The 17,819-nt window shown below is 36.3% G+C and overlaps 1 protein-coding gene across 2 annotated transcripts; it reads left to right on the plus strand.

Moving 5' to 3' along the window:
* The first annotated feature begins 6,665 nt into the window (after nucleotides 1-6,665).
* LOC127787344 (uncharacterized) lies at nucleotides 6,666-10,883 on the plus strand. Of its 2 annotated transcripts, XM_052315337.1 has the most exons (9): nucleotides 6,668-7,193; nucleotides 7,905-8,056; nucleotides 8,164-8,259; nucleotides 8,352-8,414; nucleotides 9,037-9,105; nucleotides 9,196-9,298; nucleotides 9,407-9,478; nucleotides 10,262-10,350; nucleotides 10,471-10,883. In XM_052315337.1, exons 1-9 carry the CDS (start codon nucleotides 6,851-6,853, stop codon nucleotides 10,624-10,626), a joined length of 1,143 nt encoding a protein of 380 aa, XP_052171297.1. In that variant the 5' UTR covers nucleotides 6,668-6,850; the 3' UTR covers nucleotides 10,627-10,883. The 2 variants fall into 2 exon arrangements, with proteins under 2 accessions (XP_052171298.1, XP_052171297.1); XM_052315338.1 differs by lacking the exon at nucleotides 8,352-8,414 and having other exon boundaries at nucleotides 6,666-7,193.
* The last annotated feature ends 6,936 nt before the right edge of the window (nucleotides 10,884-17,819 follow it).

Raw genomic sequence — 17,819 nt, forward strand, 5'->3', positions numbered from 1 at the left:
TGAGGTTTGACACTAAAATCGAGGCTATACACGCAAATCGAGGTGATGCGCATTTTTTGAGGTATTCTGAACTTCGTGCTAAGGTGAGTGGTTTTATCCCAAAAACCTATATATGACACGTTTTCTTCATTATGCATGATATTTATTGAAGTTATGTTCATTTTGTCATATTGCATGGAAATACGTGATTTTGCATGGCACGATATTTTGGCATGTTGATACTCGTGCATGGGATTGGGATGTCACCCTAATAGTGTAACTGTAATTCCCCAAGGGCAATTGATGGAACAACGTTAGGATTATCTTGTCGAATGTGTCAGGATTTTGGCTAGGGTTCCGTGCCAGGCTGGTAGACCAGGGAAGTTACACTAGGGCATATTATTATTCATGTTATTGCATCATGCATTCATGTATCATGTTTCTAAACCCTCACTAGAAGATTCATCTTCTAATTGTGTTATGCTATTGGAACATTCAAACGTTCTAGTTAGGATTTGCAGTTATGGCAAGGGGATGATGGATGACATGGCCGATGGGTTCGGCGAGTTATTCGGGTATATGTTCCTTCGTGAGGATTCAGGATACATTTTTAGTCATGGTTAGAAGATTATACTATATTGAAGATCATGCATAATTGTTATTTATTTTTGAGGAATCGTCAAATTGTACAGATAAGTCTCCATGTATTTAAGTATTTGATGATATGATGGTACATATTCTTATGTTATGATTAAGTGAATTCAGTTATGTACCATATCAGGTTTCGATTTTAAGCTTCCGCATTTATGATGATTACCTGTCTTAACTTATTGATTCTTATTTAGTATGCTAGGAAGGTAAAATGGGATTGTCGGGAAATGGTTTATATTGAAAAAAAAAAAAATTCGCGAAATTCCTAAATTATTTAACGCTCGAAAAAGTGGGGCGTTACAACGACCAAGGGAAGAGAGAGTAAATTTTCAATTAGGTGGGGTAATTTTGTCATTTGAGCGCCTCTCGGGCAAAATAGCAAAACTAGTCCATTAATTATCCAATTGTATAATAATTAGACATTATTTTATCCAGTCAGTAGGTACCATGAGTGCACACGTTATTGGGCGAGTTTGAAGGGATGGTTCATCCTATGTGGTAAAAGTGAGAGAAGGAATCCTTCAACGACTAAAAGCTTTCAATTTTGTGAATCTCACACATATTATAATTTGTAGACTTCCTTCACAAACCTCCGATTTCATCACATTCTCTAGCAACATGTCGACGTTCCTGTTGAATTTTGTCTTTCTCCCCTTCGCAGCACCGTTGCCTAAAGCCACCGTGTTGTTGCAATTCACCTTGTTCTGAATTGGGTTCTTGCTCTCTTTGAAGAAGTTGTAGTCATTGTACATGTTGAAAAAATAGATTTCATTTGCGTGTGAATGCTAGACTAAACTTGGAAGGTTGAGGATGCAATTAGCCAGAGTGTAGGTGTGGGCTTTTTGCACTCTTGAGAATTTCATACATGGAAGCGAATGCTAGAAGATGATTTTATGGTTGTCATCGTTATGTGGGAATTAATTTTTTTTTCCATATTGAATAATTTAAGACTTGTCAGAGATTTGGATTTGTTTCTTGAGCTTGAGTTACAAATGTGTGAAGCATGCAATTTTTTTCAGTGGCATGATCCTCTCATGCCTAATCATGTCTAGTATGCTATTAATGGGCTGACGAAAAGAGTGAAGGAACTTGAGAAAAAAAAAAGAGAAGAGCTTGAAGAAGAAAGTGGCACTATGTCTTTTCTTGCTGCTTGTTGCCAACTGCCTTTATTGGATTGCAAATATTTGAGAAATGTAGGTTTGAGTAAAAGGATAAATTATGCCTTTTTGAGTTCAACATTGGAATTATATCTTAGGGAACTTGAAGTTGGTTATGTTTATGTTAGGTGTCTCTCTGAAAAATCAACACTAGGCCGCTCCCAAGACAAAAATGATTAGCTTGACTCTGGGACGCTAGGCCCATGCTGTAACTTTACGTTGAGCTTCGCCTAACCCATGGTGTTAACTCGAGTGACCTAGTGTGAGAAACTTCACCTTAGAACCACTCGGTGGTCAGAATGGGGGTGTTCCCTGCCTAAATACCAATTCATTGTAATGTTTGGCTCTAAGGGTCCCATATACTTAAAACCCACTGAGATGTTCAAGTTAGAGAGGGCCACACCACGGTCCCTGAAGTAGTCCGGCGAAAGGCTGAAGGACAATATAAGTAGTGTGGGTAACTTTACCCCAGTTAGTCATCGCTAACCTGGCGCCCTAACAGGTGGTGTTTGATTCTAGCCACCAGGGCGAGGAGAAAGCTTTAGCCAGTGAATGGCATAATGCTCTCGCTAAGGCAAAGGTATTGCACCAACTGATCTAGTCTTTATATATTTAATCTATTGACTAATACGGCTAGCAAATTTAAAGGGGCCTGTGAAGGCATTACCAGGTCCATAAGCTTCTATATTTGTTTAGCTCAAGAAGAAGGTTAGAAAATATGGTACCTTAAAGATAAATTAATATACCCACCGAAGAAGCAATTGGGGAGAATGTAAGAATAGTTAGTAAAGGCAGGTTTGATATGAGATGTGAGCCAGAAACTCTTTTTGAGGACGATGATCTTGTCCTAAGTATAAATGTTAAGAGCTTCGGGAGCTCGTATAGTGATGTTAGAAAACCAGAAGATAACAGCTTTCTGAAGAAAGATGGAATAGAGAATGGATCTAATGTGGAAATATATTCTGGGACCTCTTTAGGTGAGAGAAGAAGAGACAGTGGCTGCTGGTCTTCAATGCAAAATACAATGCAATATGGTTATAACGTAGATGGTAGTTGTTGAGAAGGCATTATGATCAATCGCCTAGGGAACTAGTTTAAATCAAGGAGAATGGCTAAAGATGGATAGCTTTTACACAGCGGCGAGGTTGGGGTAGAACACATGGATAGTCATATCTCACCAAGTGTTATGATAGAATACTAATGGAATCCTTGGGATAGGGTAAACAGAGTCATTGATAATGGCAGAAAAGAGAAGCACTCTTGACACAATGATTTTAGGTTGGCGGCATCATTTCTCACCTTCGATTTAAGACACTTGTAGGAGTTTAGCAAATCATGTTCGAATAAGCGATGATCCAAGGCATTAGTGAGAGTTGTTGTAGGCAAATGCATCATCTTGGGATAAGACTTGCTGAGGCACCTCGATCCCAGAGAAAGCCATCTTAGCTTAAGCTCAAGTTTGAATATGACAAAAGCACTAGCATAATCTTCTTTACGCTCGAAAAGCCATTCTCTAAAGAATCCATTGCCCTTAAGCACTAAAAATATGACCTATCTTTGTTTTTACCCTTAACCACAACCAAAATCTTATTGCAACCATGGCATTTCTAGCATGTGAGCCATCGGGCTATCCTCCCAGCGCTGCGCTGCCAGTGACGATTGCGCTTCTTGAAAACCCTTCTTACCATGCCTTAGAGGCACGCCGTTTTCCTTCCCTTGAGCAGATCATTCTTTTATTTTAGATGCCACAAGTTGTGCCTTCGTATCCTTCGCCACCCACTCGATGTAGTGGGTTGTGCCTTTGTATGGTTATCGAACCTTACCTTAGTGAATGATCTCATTTTAGTGTCGCTGTGAGGCTATGAATCCTGAGAGAATAGTTTTTTCCATCGAGGCATGTGGACGCGAGAGTGGCATTAGTCTTCCTTTTGACTTAATAGTCAAAGCAAAGACTGGGGGGCAATTGTTATGCCATAGAATTCTTGAGCATCCACCTAGGGGTATTTTGGTCAATAAGCCCAAGGCGGGCGAATCCCAAAAGTGGTCCCGAGCTGGGACGTTTTTTTCGAGAAGAAATCGTAGTAAAATAACTAAAGATCCAAGCTAATGGAAAAAGGATAAATAGCTTAAGCTTGAGGGATTGGTCTAAGGCAAACAAGGGTATAAAAGCCAAGTTAAATGGTTAAGGAAATGAGGGGGGCTGGCTTCTGGAAGATCTCTCTCTTTCTCGGTAAGAGTAGGGTAGAGTAATGGTCCTCTTCGAGAGGACTTGCATCTCTCGGAGAGGCACCGTTCTCTAGGCGCCATCTCTTAGAGAGGCTTAAAGCCTCTTGGAGAGGGTTCTCCCTCTCGGTACTTTCTCTCGGGAAGGAGTAGTAAAATCTCTCAGCAAGGCGATCATGGTGATGGATTTTCTCGAAAGTGAAGTATCTCCCTCGATAGTAATAACAGCCCTCTCTAAGAGGGCTGCAATCTCTTGGTGACTCCCGGCAACGGCTGCAATTCCCTCGGTGGTGGACGCGTCTCTTAGAGAGGCGCATCATCTTCTCTTTGCAACCCATCTCTCGATGATGGTAGATCTTCTCTCAACGGTGTTTGGTTCTCTTGAGAATAAGCCTTCTCGAGAGACCTCCTAGTTTTCTCTCTCTCTTTCTCCCTTTGTTTTTGTAGCCTATAGTATATATATATATATATATATGTGTGTGTGTGTGTGTCACGTATACGTACGTGGTGGCTAGGGAGATGACTTTATGGGTGGGGATGGCTTTACATCAAGACATGTAAATGGTAAGGCATATCTCCTAAGTGCATAGAGGCCCTACCTCCATGAATTGGTCTCCACATGGCCTTCCATTATAATCCCTTATGCAGAACACTTTATACACACACACACACACGAGCCCAAGACGTCTCACTTGGAAACATACATATTGCATGATACCTTGCAGCGTACTAATGCAATATATTATTCATGTTTCATAAATAATACGTATGATTAAGCAGGCAGCGTCTAGCGGCATCCTTATTTAACCCAAGGCTGCGCTCGGACAAGTCCCTTAGGGGCCAAGACCTTATTTCGACAGCCCGTCGTGAGGCTCACCTTCTCTCGAGGGTCCTTTAGGTTGACTAGCCCTCCGAGATGATTCTTCTTAAGCACGTCCAAGTATTACTAACGTGTAGTTACATCATCAGTTCCTTGTAACAGAACTGTGATCAACCCTTTCTGGCCAAGTAAGATATAACTGTACTATAATTAATGATAGCATGCTTACTTGTCTGTGGCATTTATTTTCTCTTCGTACTGACTTAAGCATCGGAGGGCATACGCGGGTGAAGAATTCTCGCGTGCCTTTTAACTTGTTTCGGTGAGAGCAAATATGCCCTAAGCACACAGAAGGCCAATCCCAAGCAATATCGAAGGTGCCCTCAAGAGACTAGTTACAGCCCCAGCTAGGATATCAGGGACCGAAGTTACTCAACGCCCATCTCCACCAGTAGACTTCTCTTAACTATCCACATCGCTCTGTCTCGACTCCAACTTTCTTGCATTACAAATTCTATTGTCATAGTTTTTATGATACAACAATTATAAAACACTATTTTATCAACATGACTTTCATAATTTGTAACTCTATTTTCTATCTACTTAAGCAATTTTAATTCATCTTAACAACACTCAAATCATATAAATTGAACTAGGGAAGCATGCTTACGTAATCAACGATGATCAAGTTTGTAAGCTGTTTTGACGTCTTGTATTGTATACAGGTCCAAAATTGGACCAATAGGTTAAATTTTTGAGGGTCTAAATTCAGATGCTGGGGTGGGGTGCATTTAGCCGCCCAATTCTTTTGACTTTGGACACTTGTAAACTAGACCAATGAAATAATTGCAAAATTAAACTCTTTAATTTTATTCTCGGAAGATGATGATGATGATCAAGTTGGAGACTATTTTTTAACGCTTTCTTAATTTTTGAAATCAAATACATTTTAAAGGAAAAAAAAAAATACTCTCAATTATTCTAAAAATATAGGAAATACACAAAAGAAATATCATTTTTGAAAGGGTTTTTGTTAATAATGTTAAGGTACATTTAATTTATTTTGTTTTTAATATACCAAACACTTTTATTGATGAATAATAAATGAATTGTATTTTAAAATATTTAAGAGGCGAAAATCATCAACAGACAAGAAGAGAAGGAAGGAAAGGCAATGACGTGCACGTGATTTCTCACGGGGCTGTTATAATAATGGCCAAAATAAAGCCCTAAATTCAGAAAGGTCCAAGTAGTTGTGTGTTGGATTTTTCTTTTGGGACAGTGATACAGTGACTGAGACTGCACCTCCTTCTTCTTCTTCTTTTCTTCATCTTCTTATTCTGCTTGTTAATTTCATACAAATATGTGTCTACATCAGGTTCTTTGCAATGAGTACTGCAGTAAAGAAAGTATTATTAGAGCTATCTTGAATAATAAAAGGTGACTGATATATGGGTAAAATTTAGAGAGTCATAAGTTTGATTCTTCCCTGTAGGACACTTATCTAAAGTTTTACTTCTCTTACGTACTCAAGAACACAAGTAAATGGAACCGTGAAAATGCCGTCATTAGATAATAGAGGGTACAGGTACATTTCATGTTGATTTAATATAATTTAAAATTATACATTTGATTATCATAAAATGATTGATCGAGAAAAGTTCCTTTCATATAAACATAAGGGGAGTGAGAATAAATGCACCAATCACATTCACTAACCCCATCCGCCATAATCCCCACGTGGCACAAAATCATTGGCAGTTCGGATATTCCCGTAATTTCTCTTTATCTCCCGACATAGAAATATACCACCCCAAATCACCCGAATATCCACCGTCCGATCCATCCCATCTGGCTGTTGACTTCCCTCGCCTCCGCAAACTACAAAACACCGTCGGACGGGCGGACCACATTCATTCGGTTCATTGTCGAGCCATGCTCGTCGAAAACGAGGCGGTGGGTATCAATTCGAATGGATCAGCCAAGTAACGGATTCTCTCTAACCCGGTGAATTCGAAACATGGAGTTGGCGCTGGTTTCTCGGGCGCCGAATCCGCCGGCGGCGTCGTTTTCTTCGGCCAGAGTGGGTGCCTGTGAGTTGCCGTGGATTGTGAAGACGCCGGCGGCGGGGGCGAGGCAGAGGAAGAGGTTGGTTGGGGGCGGAGGAGAGAGGGTTCCGGTGAGGGCCTCGGCGGAGAGGAGCCGCGAAAGGGTGGACGGTAGGGGAGAGAGCAAAGGCGGAGGAGGAGGAGGAGGGTACACGAGCTCGGCCATGGAGGCGACCACATTTAATCGGAGCTTCGAAGCGGAGTTCCCTGTTTGGGAGAAGATTGGGGCCGTTGTAAGGCTCAGTTATGGAATTGGTAATTTTTCCTGCTTCTTTACTCTGCTTTTCTGGTGATTCGAGTGTTGGATGTGTTTGGCTAGTGAGAAAATGAGCTGAAAAAGTAGCGAGTCACCTAAATCATTGTGGTTTATGTTGTTCTTTGTTTTCTCAGCAACCAAACGGAGGGTTATCTATTGCAAGCTTTTGGATTTGTCAAATTTTCTATTCTCGTTTAAGGAGGGATAGCTTCGATTACTCTTAATTTTGTCTCTAATACCAATATTTGATTCCATTTTAGGTCAGCAATTTCTGGTTTAAAATTGAATCGAATTCTTTTCTTTTCTGAAGCAAAAGCAAGTTGCAGGGATTAATTTTTGGGTAAAAACAATGAATACTGCAAAATGTATAAAAAGAAAAAAAAAAAAGAAGTAATTTTGTGTAGCATGTGGCCAACAAAAGTGCCTCCCAGAAAGTAAATAGACAGCAATGTTTGCCCACCAGAAGTACTTCACAGAAAAATCTAGCGAAGTAGTGCCTTTGCTATATTTTCTACCTGGGGCAAATTCTGAGTTTCCTTAACTCCTTTATTATTTGTGCCGAATGCAGTTATTCAGCCTTAAGATGTCAATCTTGTACTTCTAGGCTTTTTTAGGGATCTATTTTAAAGAGAAGAAAAAGAATTGGCTGTCAAGTATATTTAATGCTCTGATCTCTCTTTTCTTCTTTTCTCGTTTAAAATTCTTTCCAGGCATATATGGTGCCATGGCTTTAGCAGGGAGATTCATATGTTCGATGACAGGAATTGATTCCATGGGAGGCTTCTATCCATCATTGGATGCAATTGTTGAAGGACTAGGATATGCAACTCCTCCAATTATGGCTCTACTTTTTATTCTAGATGTATGTTGATTTGTTAGATTGATATTAAGTATTTTATCGACTTCTGATTGTATTTTACTTTGGTTGATGTTTCCTTGCTAAAAATTGTTGTGGCCTTGGTTCTGCAGGATGAAGTTGTAAAGGTATCACCTCATGCTCGTGCGATCAGAGATGTAGAGGATGAGGAGCTATGGAGCTTTTTCTATGGAATGTCACCCTGGCAGGTAAGAAACATCTGAAAATTGCAATATTTTGCATATTTGTGTTTCTTGGATAATGGAAAGAAAATTGGTTCATTGTCATCCGAACTGTACAGTTCATACTTATTGTTGCTGCAAGCTCTGTTGGCGAGGAGCTGTTTTACCGGGCAGCTGTTCAGGTTAGCATACATGTGTCATTTATCTTTGAGACATATTTCATCAAATGCGAAATGAACTTGGTTTAGAAAATAACTCTAATCTCTTAGAAGCAATGAGGACTAGAATTTGTTTACCTGACTATCCTTGATTAGGGAAAATTTGGTGGAATTCTGGTTAACATAGAATTTGTCTCGTCTTGATGGGCTTCTTATCAAATTCTATTTTCTAGTCTACTGGATGAGGTCATACTAACTGTTTGATTTTGCTTTTATTTGCTTCTTCAGAGCTTTGTCTTCTATTTTCAGCACTCTTGCCTAGAGGCAGTCAATAACTTAAGTAAAATTTGAGCTGTGTCTTCTATTTTTGGTACTGACTATCCTTCTTGTGTTTCTAACAATGACCTAAATCTAGACCCCTGTTCCAAAAGATATCCAGAAATAGCATTTTCAATTTAAACCTATCGCCCTGTTATCTTGAAACTTAATGTGCATAAATACTAGGATTTTCCTTTTTCTTTTCCCCTCTCTTCAAAGTTCCCTTCTTCTTGTTGCATCTTTCAAATTGAAGAAATGTTACAGTTTCTGAATTTTCCTCTGGAAAGATGATCCTTATCCCTTTATTTTTCCTTCTGGGACTGTATAGGGAGCATTGGCTGAAATATTCCTGAAAAGCACAGATTTGGTGACCGATGCTCATGGAATGGCGTCCTTGGTATGAGCACGATTCATTAAAAGATCCTTCTGTTTGTTAGGTACCTTGTTTATAACCTGTCACTAATAATGTTTTTCATTCAACTTGTAGACGGGAGTTCTACCCCCATTTGTTCCATTTGCCCAGGCATTTGCAGCTGTGATTACAGCTGCTCTTACCGGTTCTCTTTATTATGTGGCTGCATCTCCAAAAGGTTGGTATTTTAGCAATTTTATTTTTTGCCAATGTTTCATATTCACCAATTTTTTCTATCTGCTTTATTGCGAGATGCTTATTTGCATTCCACTTATTTTTCTTGTAGATCCTACATATGTTGTTGCACCTGTTTTACGATCTCGCTCTGGTCGTGAGGATCTGAAAAAGCTCTTTGCAGGTCAACCATATTACTTTTTCTACAATTTATATGTACATTCAAACCCTTCGTGTTTCATGGGCAATCTAGTTTACATTCTGGTGCCAAGCATTTAAAATTTGATGATATATTAAAATGGAGTAAGAATATCGAAACATGGAATGCACTGCATTGAACAAAGGGGGTGGACTGCCACCTTTTAGAGACCATGTTAATGAAAAAGAGCTCCCTGCTTTAATTATCTTTGCTTTACGAGGATTAGGGGAAATTCATTTTTGTATACAATTTTAATTACCTTTGTTTTACAAAGACATTATTTCCACAACTCGAATTTGGAACATTATTTCCACAACCTTATCATGTTGATAATTATATATATATATATATATATTGCTGTTATTACTATCATCTTTAATGCTAGCTCAATTTAAAGAACCATAAACATTCAGAATGAGGTTCTTCTTTGTGGAATGTTACGGTGTTGCCTGAAACTGGACTAAATGGTTTAGTGTTTCATTTGATCCCCTCAAAGCTAGTTACCACTTTCATTCATTAACTGAAACTCTAGTTTGTTGCTCATTTCACCTTCATAGATCATTATCCAGATCACGAAACCCCTGGATTTTGGTTTTTCACTGTCACTTGGCTTTAGAACAGTCAAGACGATTTCTTATTTCTCCACAAGTTGGAAGAGAAGAAGAACCTGAAACCCCAGATCATATCTCTAAGCACGTTTGTTCCCTATGCAAAGCTTATTGTCTTGTAACACCCTATTCTCACATGCTGATTGCGAATGCTTTTCAGCTTGGAACGAGAGGCGGCAAATGAAAAAGATCTACTCTCCCCTCCTGGAAGGACTTCTGGCACTTTATCTCGGGTTCGAATGGATCGAGGTAACCTAACTGTTACAATTAATTGTTCAATCAGCCCTTTCTCTTCTAGTTCTTCAACATTAAATCCAAAAACAAGAGAAGTGATGATGTTTCCTGTATCTGCCAATGCCAATCTCACAGACAAACAACATTCTTGCGCCCATCATAACGCACGGCATATACTCTGCCGTCATATTGGGCCACGGACTTCTGAAGATTCACGATCACAGAAGAAAACTGCGCCAGAGAATCCAGCAACTCGAACGAGAAGGGAGAAGAAACTCTGATAAATTTTGAAGGAGCTGTGTAGAGTAATGAAAAATATATGAGTTTGTAGTAGCAGCGGGGTATGTGTGCATTATATATATATGTCAGAGTCTGATAATTCATCATGTAATGCATATCTTGTACATGGATAATATAAATCTCGAACAAGAGTTACCAATTGTATAGGCCTAACTTACCATTTTTCCTGCAACCCTTGCTAGGAAATCGAATAATCCACATAATAAGAGTTTTAGATAATAGTAATGTTGATTTTATGTGATTCAAAATGTTTTCTCAATTTATGCTGATTATATGAAATTGTTGAGCTGCATTTGTTATTCACTTATATTGAATTTAAATGCTGTTGACATTCTGTTAATATATTTTTTGGGCTATTGTTTATTTGTGGGCTGCTGAATTTTATGGGCCGAGCCCATATTCATTTCGTGTGGCATTTTTCGTTGCTAGCCGAGCCCATTTGTTGGTCCATGTCGGTGTTGCTATAAAAGGGCAATCCGATATCCTAATCTCTAGAATGTTCTGATATTTCACTCTTACTCTCTCTTTCTAAAACCCTAAGTCAGCGACTTTTGAAGTGAGACACATCCTATGAATCCTTCGTTCTGATTCTTGTTTCAATCAGTTGGTTGGTTATTTCTATGGTAAGATCAGTCGATAAGTAAGTGTATTGCTTAATCTCTATGTTGTTTTAAACGCTTAAGGCGTGAGATGTTGGTTGACTGAAAGAACAGATTCTTAATCTTGATCGTGAGATCGGTATAGAACAAATCTATCTTGATCTTGTTGTTTTGATTTCTGTTTTTCAGTTGTATTTTGCAATACTATTTTTACTTTCGTCTGATGATCTTGTAATCGATTGTAAACTTGAGATCTAGTAGATTGATTAGAGGCTGAGCTTCTGTCGTGAGTAGGATCTATTGATTCAAACACGTATATTGTTGTGTCTTTGATTGTGTGTGTGAGTTGTGGTTGGAATATTTCGATTTTACTGTTTACTACGCTTGATCTGTGTTTGGCCGAGAAAATAGGTTGATTAAAACCTAAGACCGGGTCAAATAGTCTCACCTGTAATTACCACCGAAACTTGATAATATCACATGACCTTCTCTTAAAATTTCAACCATTTTATTATTGCCAAGTTGCAGATATAGAGACCAAAGGCAACTAAAAAGAAGCCAAGACATCTATCAAGTATTTAATGTAACATCTCGCATCGAGCGATAGGAAAGACCAGAACAACTTACTCTGATGGGTTTACGCAAACTTTCTAAAAGATCACTCATTCCTGAGTTTCCCTAACTCAAGCACGTTTAATCCCGAAATTTCTTGCCTACGTTCAACTCAAAAAGTATTCACATGGTGTTGTTTTTTTCTTTACTTATTATCGATATATGCTACCTTTTTCTGAATTCTTGGAATATTACATTTAACTACTTGAGAATTTCATGAGAATGCAATTTGACCCCCTTTTGTTCTTTCATTTACCACAATTATTTTATGGGCTAACAGAAACAATTATGAACTTAATAAAACAGTATGCCAGTTATTTCTCTATCAGCTTATATATATATATATATATATAGCAGAAACCTAAAAGTTGCTTCGTTGATTTTCGATAAAGTCTCTGGTTCTGGGGCTTATGCCTTTTGGTGTTTGTATTTCTGCTTGAGTCGAGGGCCTGATTGACCAAAACACATAATAAAAGTGGAAAATTTCAACCAGAAAGTTCCAATATAAAAAAAAGTCTCTTTGTCTTTATTATTTCATCTCCTATAAAAAGTTCGTTTACATGATGGCAGTATCGCCCCAGAAATAATGTTCTGCAAACATATGTATTCTTTATTTCTTAGAGAACAACCGTTCACTGGACACTGAATTCATGGTTCCGAGACGTGAAACAGCTACCTTATGCATCATCAATCAAGAAGGGAGGAGGGGGACCAAAAAATTGTCAGCCACCAACTGCATTAAATAATGCACCCCTAATTTGCTCTCTCATCCCCCTTTATGCCCGGCTACAAATTCTAGGAAAAATCTATATATTTTCATATATAAATATATTATTAAGTAATATGTAATAATAATATGATTAAATTGATTGCACACCTTTAAATTCTGCTTCTTTTACTTACACATTTTATGCATTTTAAAATTCAAAAATACTATTAAGACATTTTATTTGACATTTGGAATGATACTGATGTATTAGTGTATTATATTATGTATCGTAGTAGTACAAATGTATAATATATCAATGGACAAGTATCATTCTAATGTCAAAATTGAGGGTCAAAATTGAGGGTCCAATTAGAGCATTTGCATTTAAAATTCACTAATTTTTTTAAAATTAGTCACAACACCTCTTTAATAGCCAAAATTTAAAGGGTATCATAGATAATTTTAAAATACAAAGACGTCAAAAAGTCGAAATTTAACTAGTCCATTTACCCTAATAATATTGATATGGTTGGACTTACCCAAGTGGCACCCCAAGAAAGAGTCCCTGCTAAATTACCTGTGGCAGTGTTGAAAGGGTCCACTAGGAGAGAGAGCATGTTGATTGCAATATATTGTAGCCAACCAACTCCATGCGTATCAAATTGTACAACAAAAACCCTTTTGGGAGCTTGTTGAGCCGAGAGGATGTATTTGCCTTGCTTGCTCAGCCTCGATCTTCTGCGAGGATCGACTTGTCACCCTCCTAATAAGTATGCAGATATATATTCCACCCCCATACATCTATCTATTGATTGATACGTTTGGTTGGGGCATTGTGTTTTGTTTCAAGGAATTGCTATGCTTTGCCCTGGAGATTAATTTTAGTGACATAAAGAGACTTGATTTTATAATTTTGTAAATATTATTTAAATAATAAATTTTTATTTTTATTTAAATTATAATATAGTTTAAATTAAAAATATATATTCATTAGTATAATAAGGAGTTGATACCATTCTTAAAAATTAAAAATACGAGTTACAAATAATTCATAAATCATTATACTATAAATATGTTCTTGACCGTAGAATTCATAATCTGGATAATAACAAGTCGTAAAGGGCAACATATCGTCTTTTTCCTTATTCAATATGAGATACTGAAAGATAATATTGGTAAGTTTCGTGCTATTCTATATAAAATATAGAAAAAATATGAGTACATGCTCGTTACAGGAATGAGTTCAGCAAATGAGAGTGTTAACATTGAATCACATAGATGTTATTTTACGGGTCAATGATTCAATGTTAGTTACAGATGTGCAACTAGCCCTTAGATCAGAGATAACATGGATATCTATATATTAGTGGATTATGATATCAACAATATTATATGGTTGTTCTAATAACTAATGATTATAAGTATCTATGTGTCTATTTCAATGGTGCATGAGATATGTGTGTATCAGATATGAAATCTATCACATCGAGATATATGAGGAAGATATCATATACAATCTAATAATAACTTGACGATAAATTATTGGACAAGGTAATATGATGATAGAATGCGTTCCATAAGGTTATGTCACATTTGTCAAGATTGATTTTGGATCTGGTCATATGACGAGATTGAGAGATTTGACTTGCTGACTATGATCTCATATCTTGTCCGGATATAAGATAATAGAAGAACCATATTACATGGTATTGTAGTAAAAAGTTTGCAATACTCGCATTACAATAAATTGGATAATCATGACATATTGCTAAATGTCACTTATGATTTTCGAGAATTAATAGTTGATTATTTTTGTTGTGAATCTATTTGTAAACTCAAAAAGTCCTACCAAAATGAAATCACTTTTAAAGAGAAGAATGATAAATTAATAATTTTATAATTACTAATAATAGTACATTTATTTATTAGATAAATAAGAATAATTAAATAATTATATTGTTAATATAATTATTAAATTATTAATTAAATTAGATTTTTTGTTAGCACATTAAACTCGACCCAATGGCAATATTGGATTGGACTTAACACAATTAAACTCTATTGGATTTGGTTTAGTACAATAGTATTAAATGGAATGAGCTTGAGAAGCCCATCCCATTAAAGGAATAAGGTTATCTTGAAACTTTATAAATAGCTCTATTAATCCTTTATTTATTTCTTCTTAAAACACTTGAAAGCTGAAAGAACTATTGGAGAAGTATGTATGTGAATCCAAAAGTAAGTTAGAAATTTTCTACGTTATCTTTTCTTGAGATTCTTGAATCTAAGTGATTTCGGGTAGATTAATTCGACATCCTACATTTGGAGGGATTATACAACGGAGAATTTAACGGTGAAATCGAATTTAATCAAAATGTATTATTTCGTTTTTGCCTTCAATTTTGTAAACCATAATTTTTTGAAATGTGATACCTATAAATTAAATTTTATTTCGTTGCACATATGATGAGATCTATATAATCCAACAATATTATGGTGGATAGCTTTCAACTATACACCACGTGGTTATGGTTGGGTCACGTCAAGCTCGTTTCATTCTCTTTAATTGCCGCTATCTTGTTAGATCATTCTTTTATTTTGTATATATTTTCGGTTGGACTGATTCAGAGAGCATTTGTATTTAGGTGCTTATGTTTTTTCTCTGATGATTTTCTTTTGGCTTGGGAGTATGCCTTGACCTTTGGTTGTAAACTCTTTAGCGCGATTTGTTTATATATTTTTTTTATTTATAAAAAAAAAAGCCCTTGCATGCACGGAGCGTGGTCCTCTCCTCGTCGCCACTCTGACATTGAATTGATGTTGTCCCAAGCGAAAGTTCATTTCTTAATATTCCACCTCACAAGTCACTTCCTTGATGTTGGGAGGGTAGAGATGCTTCAACGGTGGTCATCTCTGTTTTGTTGAGCCCTTGCTCTCTACCATTGTTCTCTTCGTCCCCCTTTTGCAACTAACTTTCCAAGTTGGTCTTGGTGAAGTCCGATTGCATTTTGCCTTTTTGATGCAGGTTGCAACCCTCTGTGCTTATCTTCATCTGCTTTAAGTGGGTTTTGTAAACTAATTCATTCGGTTAGCACTTCTTTTATGCGCTTGGCTCCTTGCTTCGTATGCCTCTCCTAGATCAACTTCTAGCTGCTTTGTTGTTAGTGTGTGTTGGGTCGTCTTGTAAGACTGTCTGTAAAAGAGACAAAAATGAGGACCAATTAATGTTTATTATTATCATTCCCGTTTATAGCATACTTTCCTCCCCTTTAGTTATAGGAAACTGGTATTCAGGGCATAAAATTCTATACAAAAATTTTTTAAATCAATATATCGCCATTATACGAATTTGTAAATAGTCCTTATATCTAAACAAAATCTCAATTTACTTTTAAAAAAAGTACAAAATTTAATCAATATTTCACCTAATTAAGTGAAATTCAATTTATTTTTGAATCGTGAAATTTAAAATTTAGAAAACTAATACAAAGAGCAATAATTTGTATAAGGAAGTGTAGAAGTACTAGAAATTGTCACGTAATTAATTTATTAATTAAATTGTTTGAATGCAATATTGGGCAGAATTAGGTAGGTAGGTAGGTAGGGGGCCAATTTGATTTGGCAGCATTAAGACAAGTCCCTTGCCGTGTGATTGTGAAATTATCAAGAAGAAAAAAAGAAGGTTGAAGTTCGTAGTGTCGACAGAATTGAAGCTGGGGTTGGCCATATATATATATATATTGTTATTAACTATATATCGATCGGAATCTCGATCGGAGTCCACAACAATGACAATATTAATTATATATAGAACTTGACGAACCCTACGTGGAGTTAATTACAAATCATGCATGTGTACTCAATTTTTAGGTTCCATAACCGATCGAGTCGATCATTTTAATTACAATTTGTTCAAAATTAATTCCATTCTCCATGCCATATGGTAGCTAGAAAGCAAAAATATTCAACAAAGGTTACTGATGGCCGCTTCCCACCAAGAAAGACCCTAAATCCGTGTCAGATTGGAATCATCAATCCTCCATGGTCCTAGGATTAGAAAAAGCGAGATATATAGAGGATTGAAAGTAGTGATGAAGGAATCTCCATTTTACAATGTCGTGGCATCAGACGAGACGATCATCTATGGATTTGACAATATTAATTCCCTATATGTACAACAACTAGCAGCGTGCCTTTTAGCCCATCAAATGTAGGAGACTCTATGGTCTTCTCTCATAGGAATGTTCATTAAAGGGAGATTGTTAATTAATTAATTGACTCACTGGGTGGAGCCACCCACACCCACGTATTCGACTGTATCAATTAGCTGGGAATATTGATTTTAATATAAATGTTTATTAAAGTCCTAATAAATGTTTGTACAACTCTAAAACTATAATTATTTGGATAACCATTCTTGACGTAAAATATTTATCTAATGGCAACAAAAAGAAGACAAAAAAAAATTTCATCTGTTTTAAATGCCAAACTTTTTTTTCTAGTCTTTATCAGGGTTTATAAAATTTCCAGAAATAATGAAAATTCACCTAGCATTTAAGATCTTATTATCATGTCACAAATGACAATAAATATTTTAAAATTGGTGATTTTCCTCAATAAATAAGAAGACCATTTGAGGGGTAAAATTTGACAAATCTAATAAATTTACAAATTCACTTGAGTTTTAATATAGAAACAATTATAATTGACTAAGACTCAAAACTCAAAATCATCAGGAGGTACAACTCTTCTGGTAATTGTTGACTTTTCAAAACTACAAAAGTCAAGGTGTTGAAAATTTTGATATAAATATATATAGTAGTTGATCATTTTTTCTCTTTTATGCAATATATATTTACAGAAATGGGCATGGTGAACATATATAACTTCTATACTATGAAGAATAAAAATCGAGACAAATCTTAACATCATCCACGTGAAAATAGAGGAGCAAAGATATGTTGCATTAATTATTCGACAATCTCAAGGAGCCATCAACCCCCTTATTATGAAAAACTATGTATGCTTAGAATCTAGGATTTTCATAATATAAATGGGTGTATTTTGTTTTTCATACGTATCCTAGTTTTTTGGAAAGTCCTAATCCCAAATATATATATATATAACTATAATAATATTTCATTTTTTATCATGCAATTGATTACAACATGCACGAAATTAACATGAACTTCTCAGTTTGTTCCTATGAATGAATGAATCAATTTTAATTTCCAAAAATGAGGAATCATATTCATATGTGTTAA

The sequence above is a fragment of the Diospyros lotus genome, chromosome 12, assembly GCF_014633365.1.
Source record: "Diospyros lotus cultivar Yz01 chromosome 12, ASM1463336v1, whole genome shotgun sequence".
In the NCBI taxonomy this organism is placed as follows: Eukaryota; Viridiplantae; Streptophyta; class Magnoliopsida; order Ericales; family Ebenaceae; genus Diospyros; species Diospyros lotus.

Bases quoted from the DNA above. Each gene is read 5' to 3' on its own strand.
- LOC127787344 (XM_052315337.1), top strand. From the start codon at position 6,851: ATGGAGTTGGCGCTGGTTTCTCGGGCGCCGAATCCGCCGGCGGCGTCG. The intron at 9,299-9,406 runs GTTGGTATTTTA...TTTTTCTTGTAG, and splicing joins TGTGGCTGCATCTCCAAAAG to ATCCTACATATGTTGTTGCA. The intron at 9,479-10,261 runs GTCAACCATATT...AATGCTTTTCAG, and splicing joins TCTGAAAAAGCTCTTTGCAG to CTTGGAACGAGAGGCGGCAA.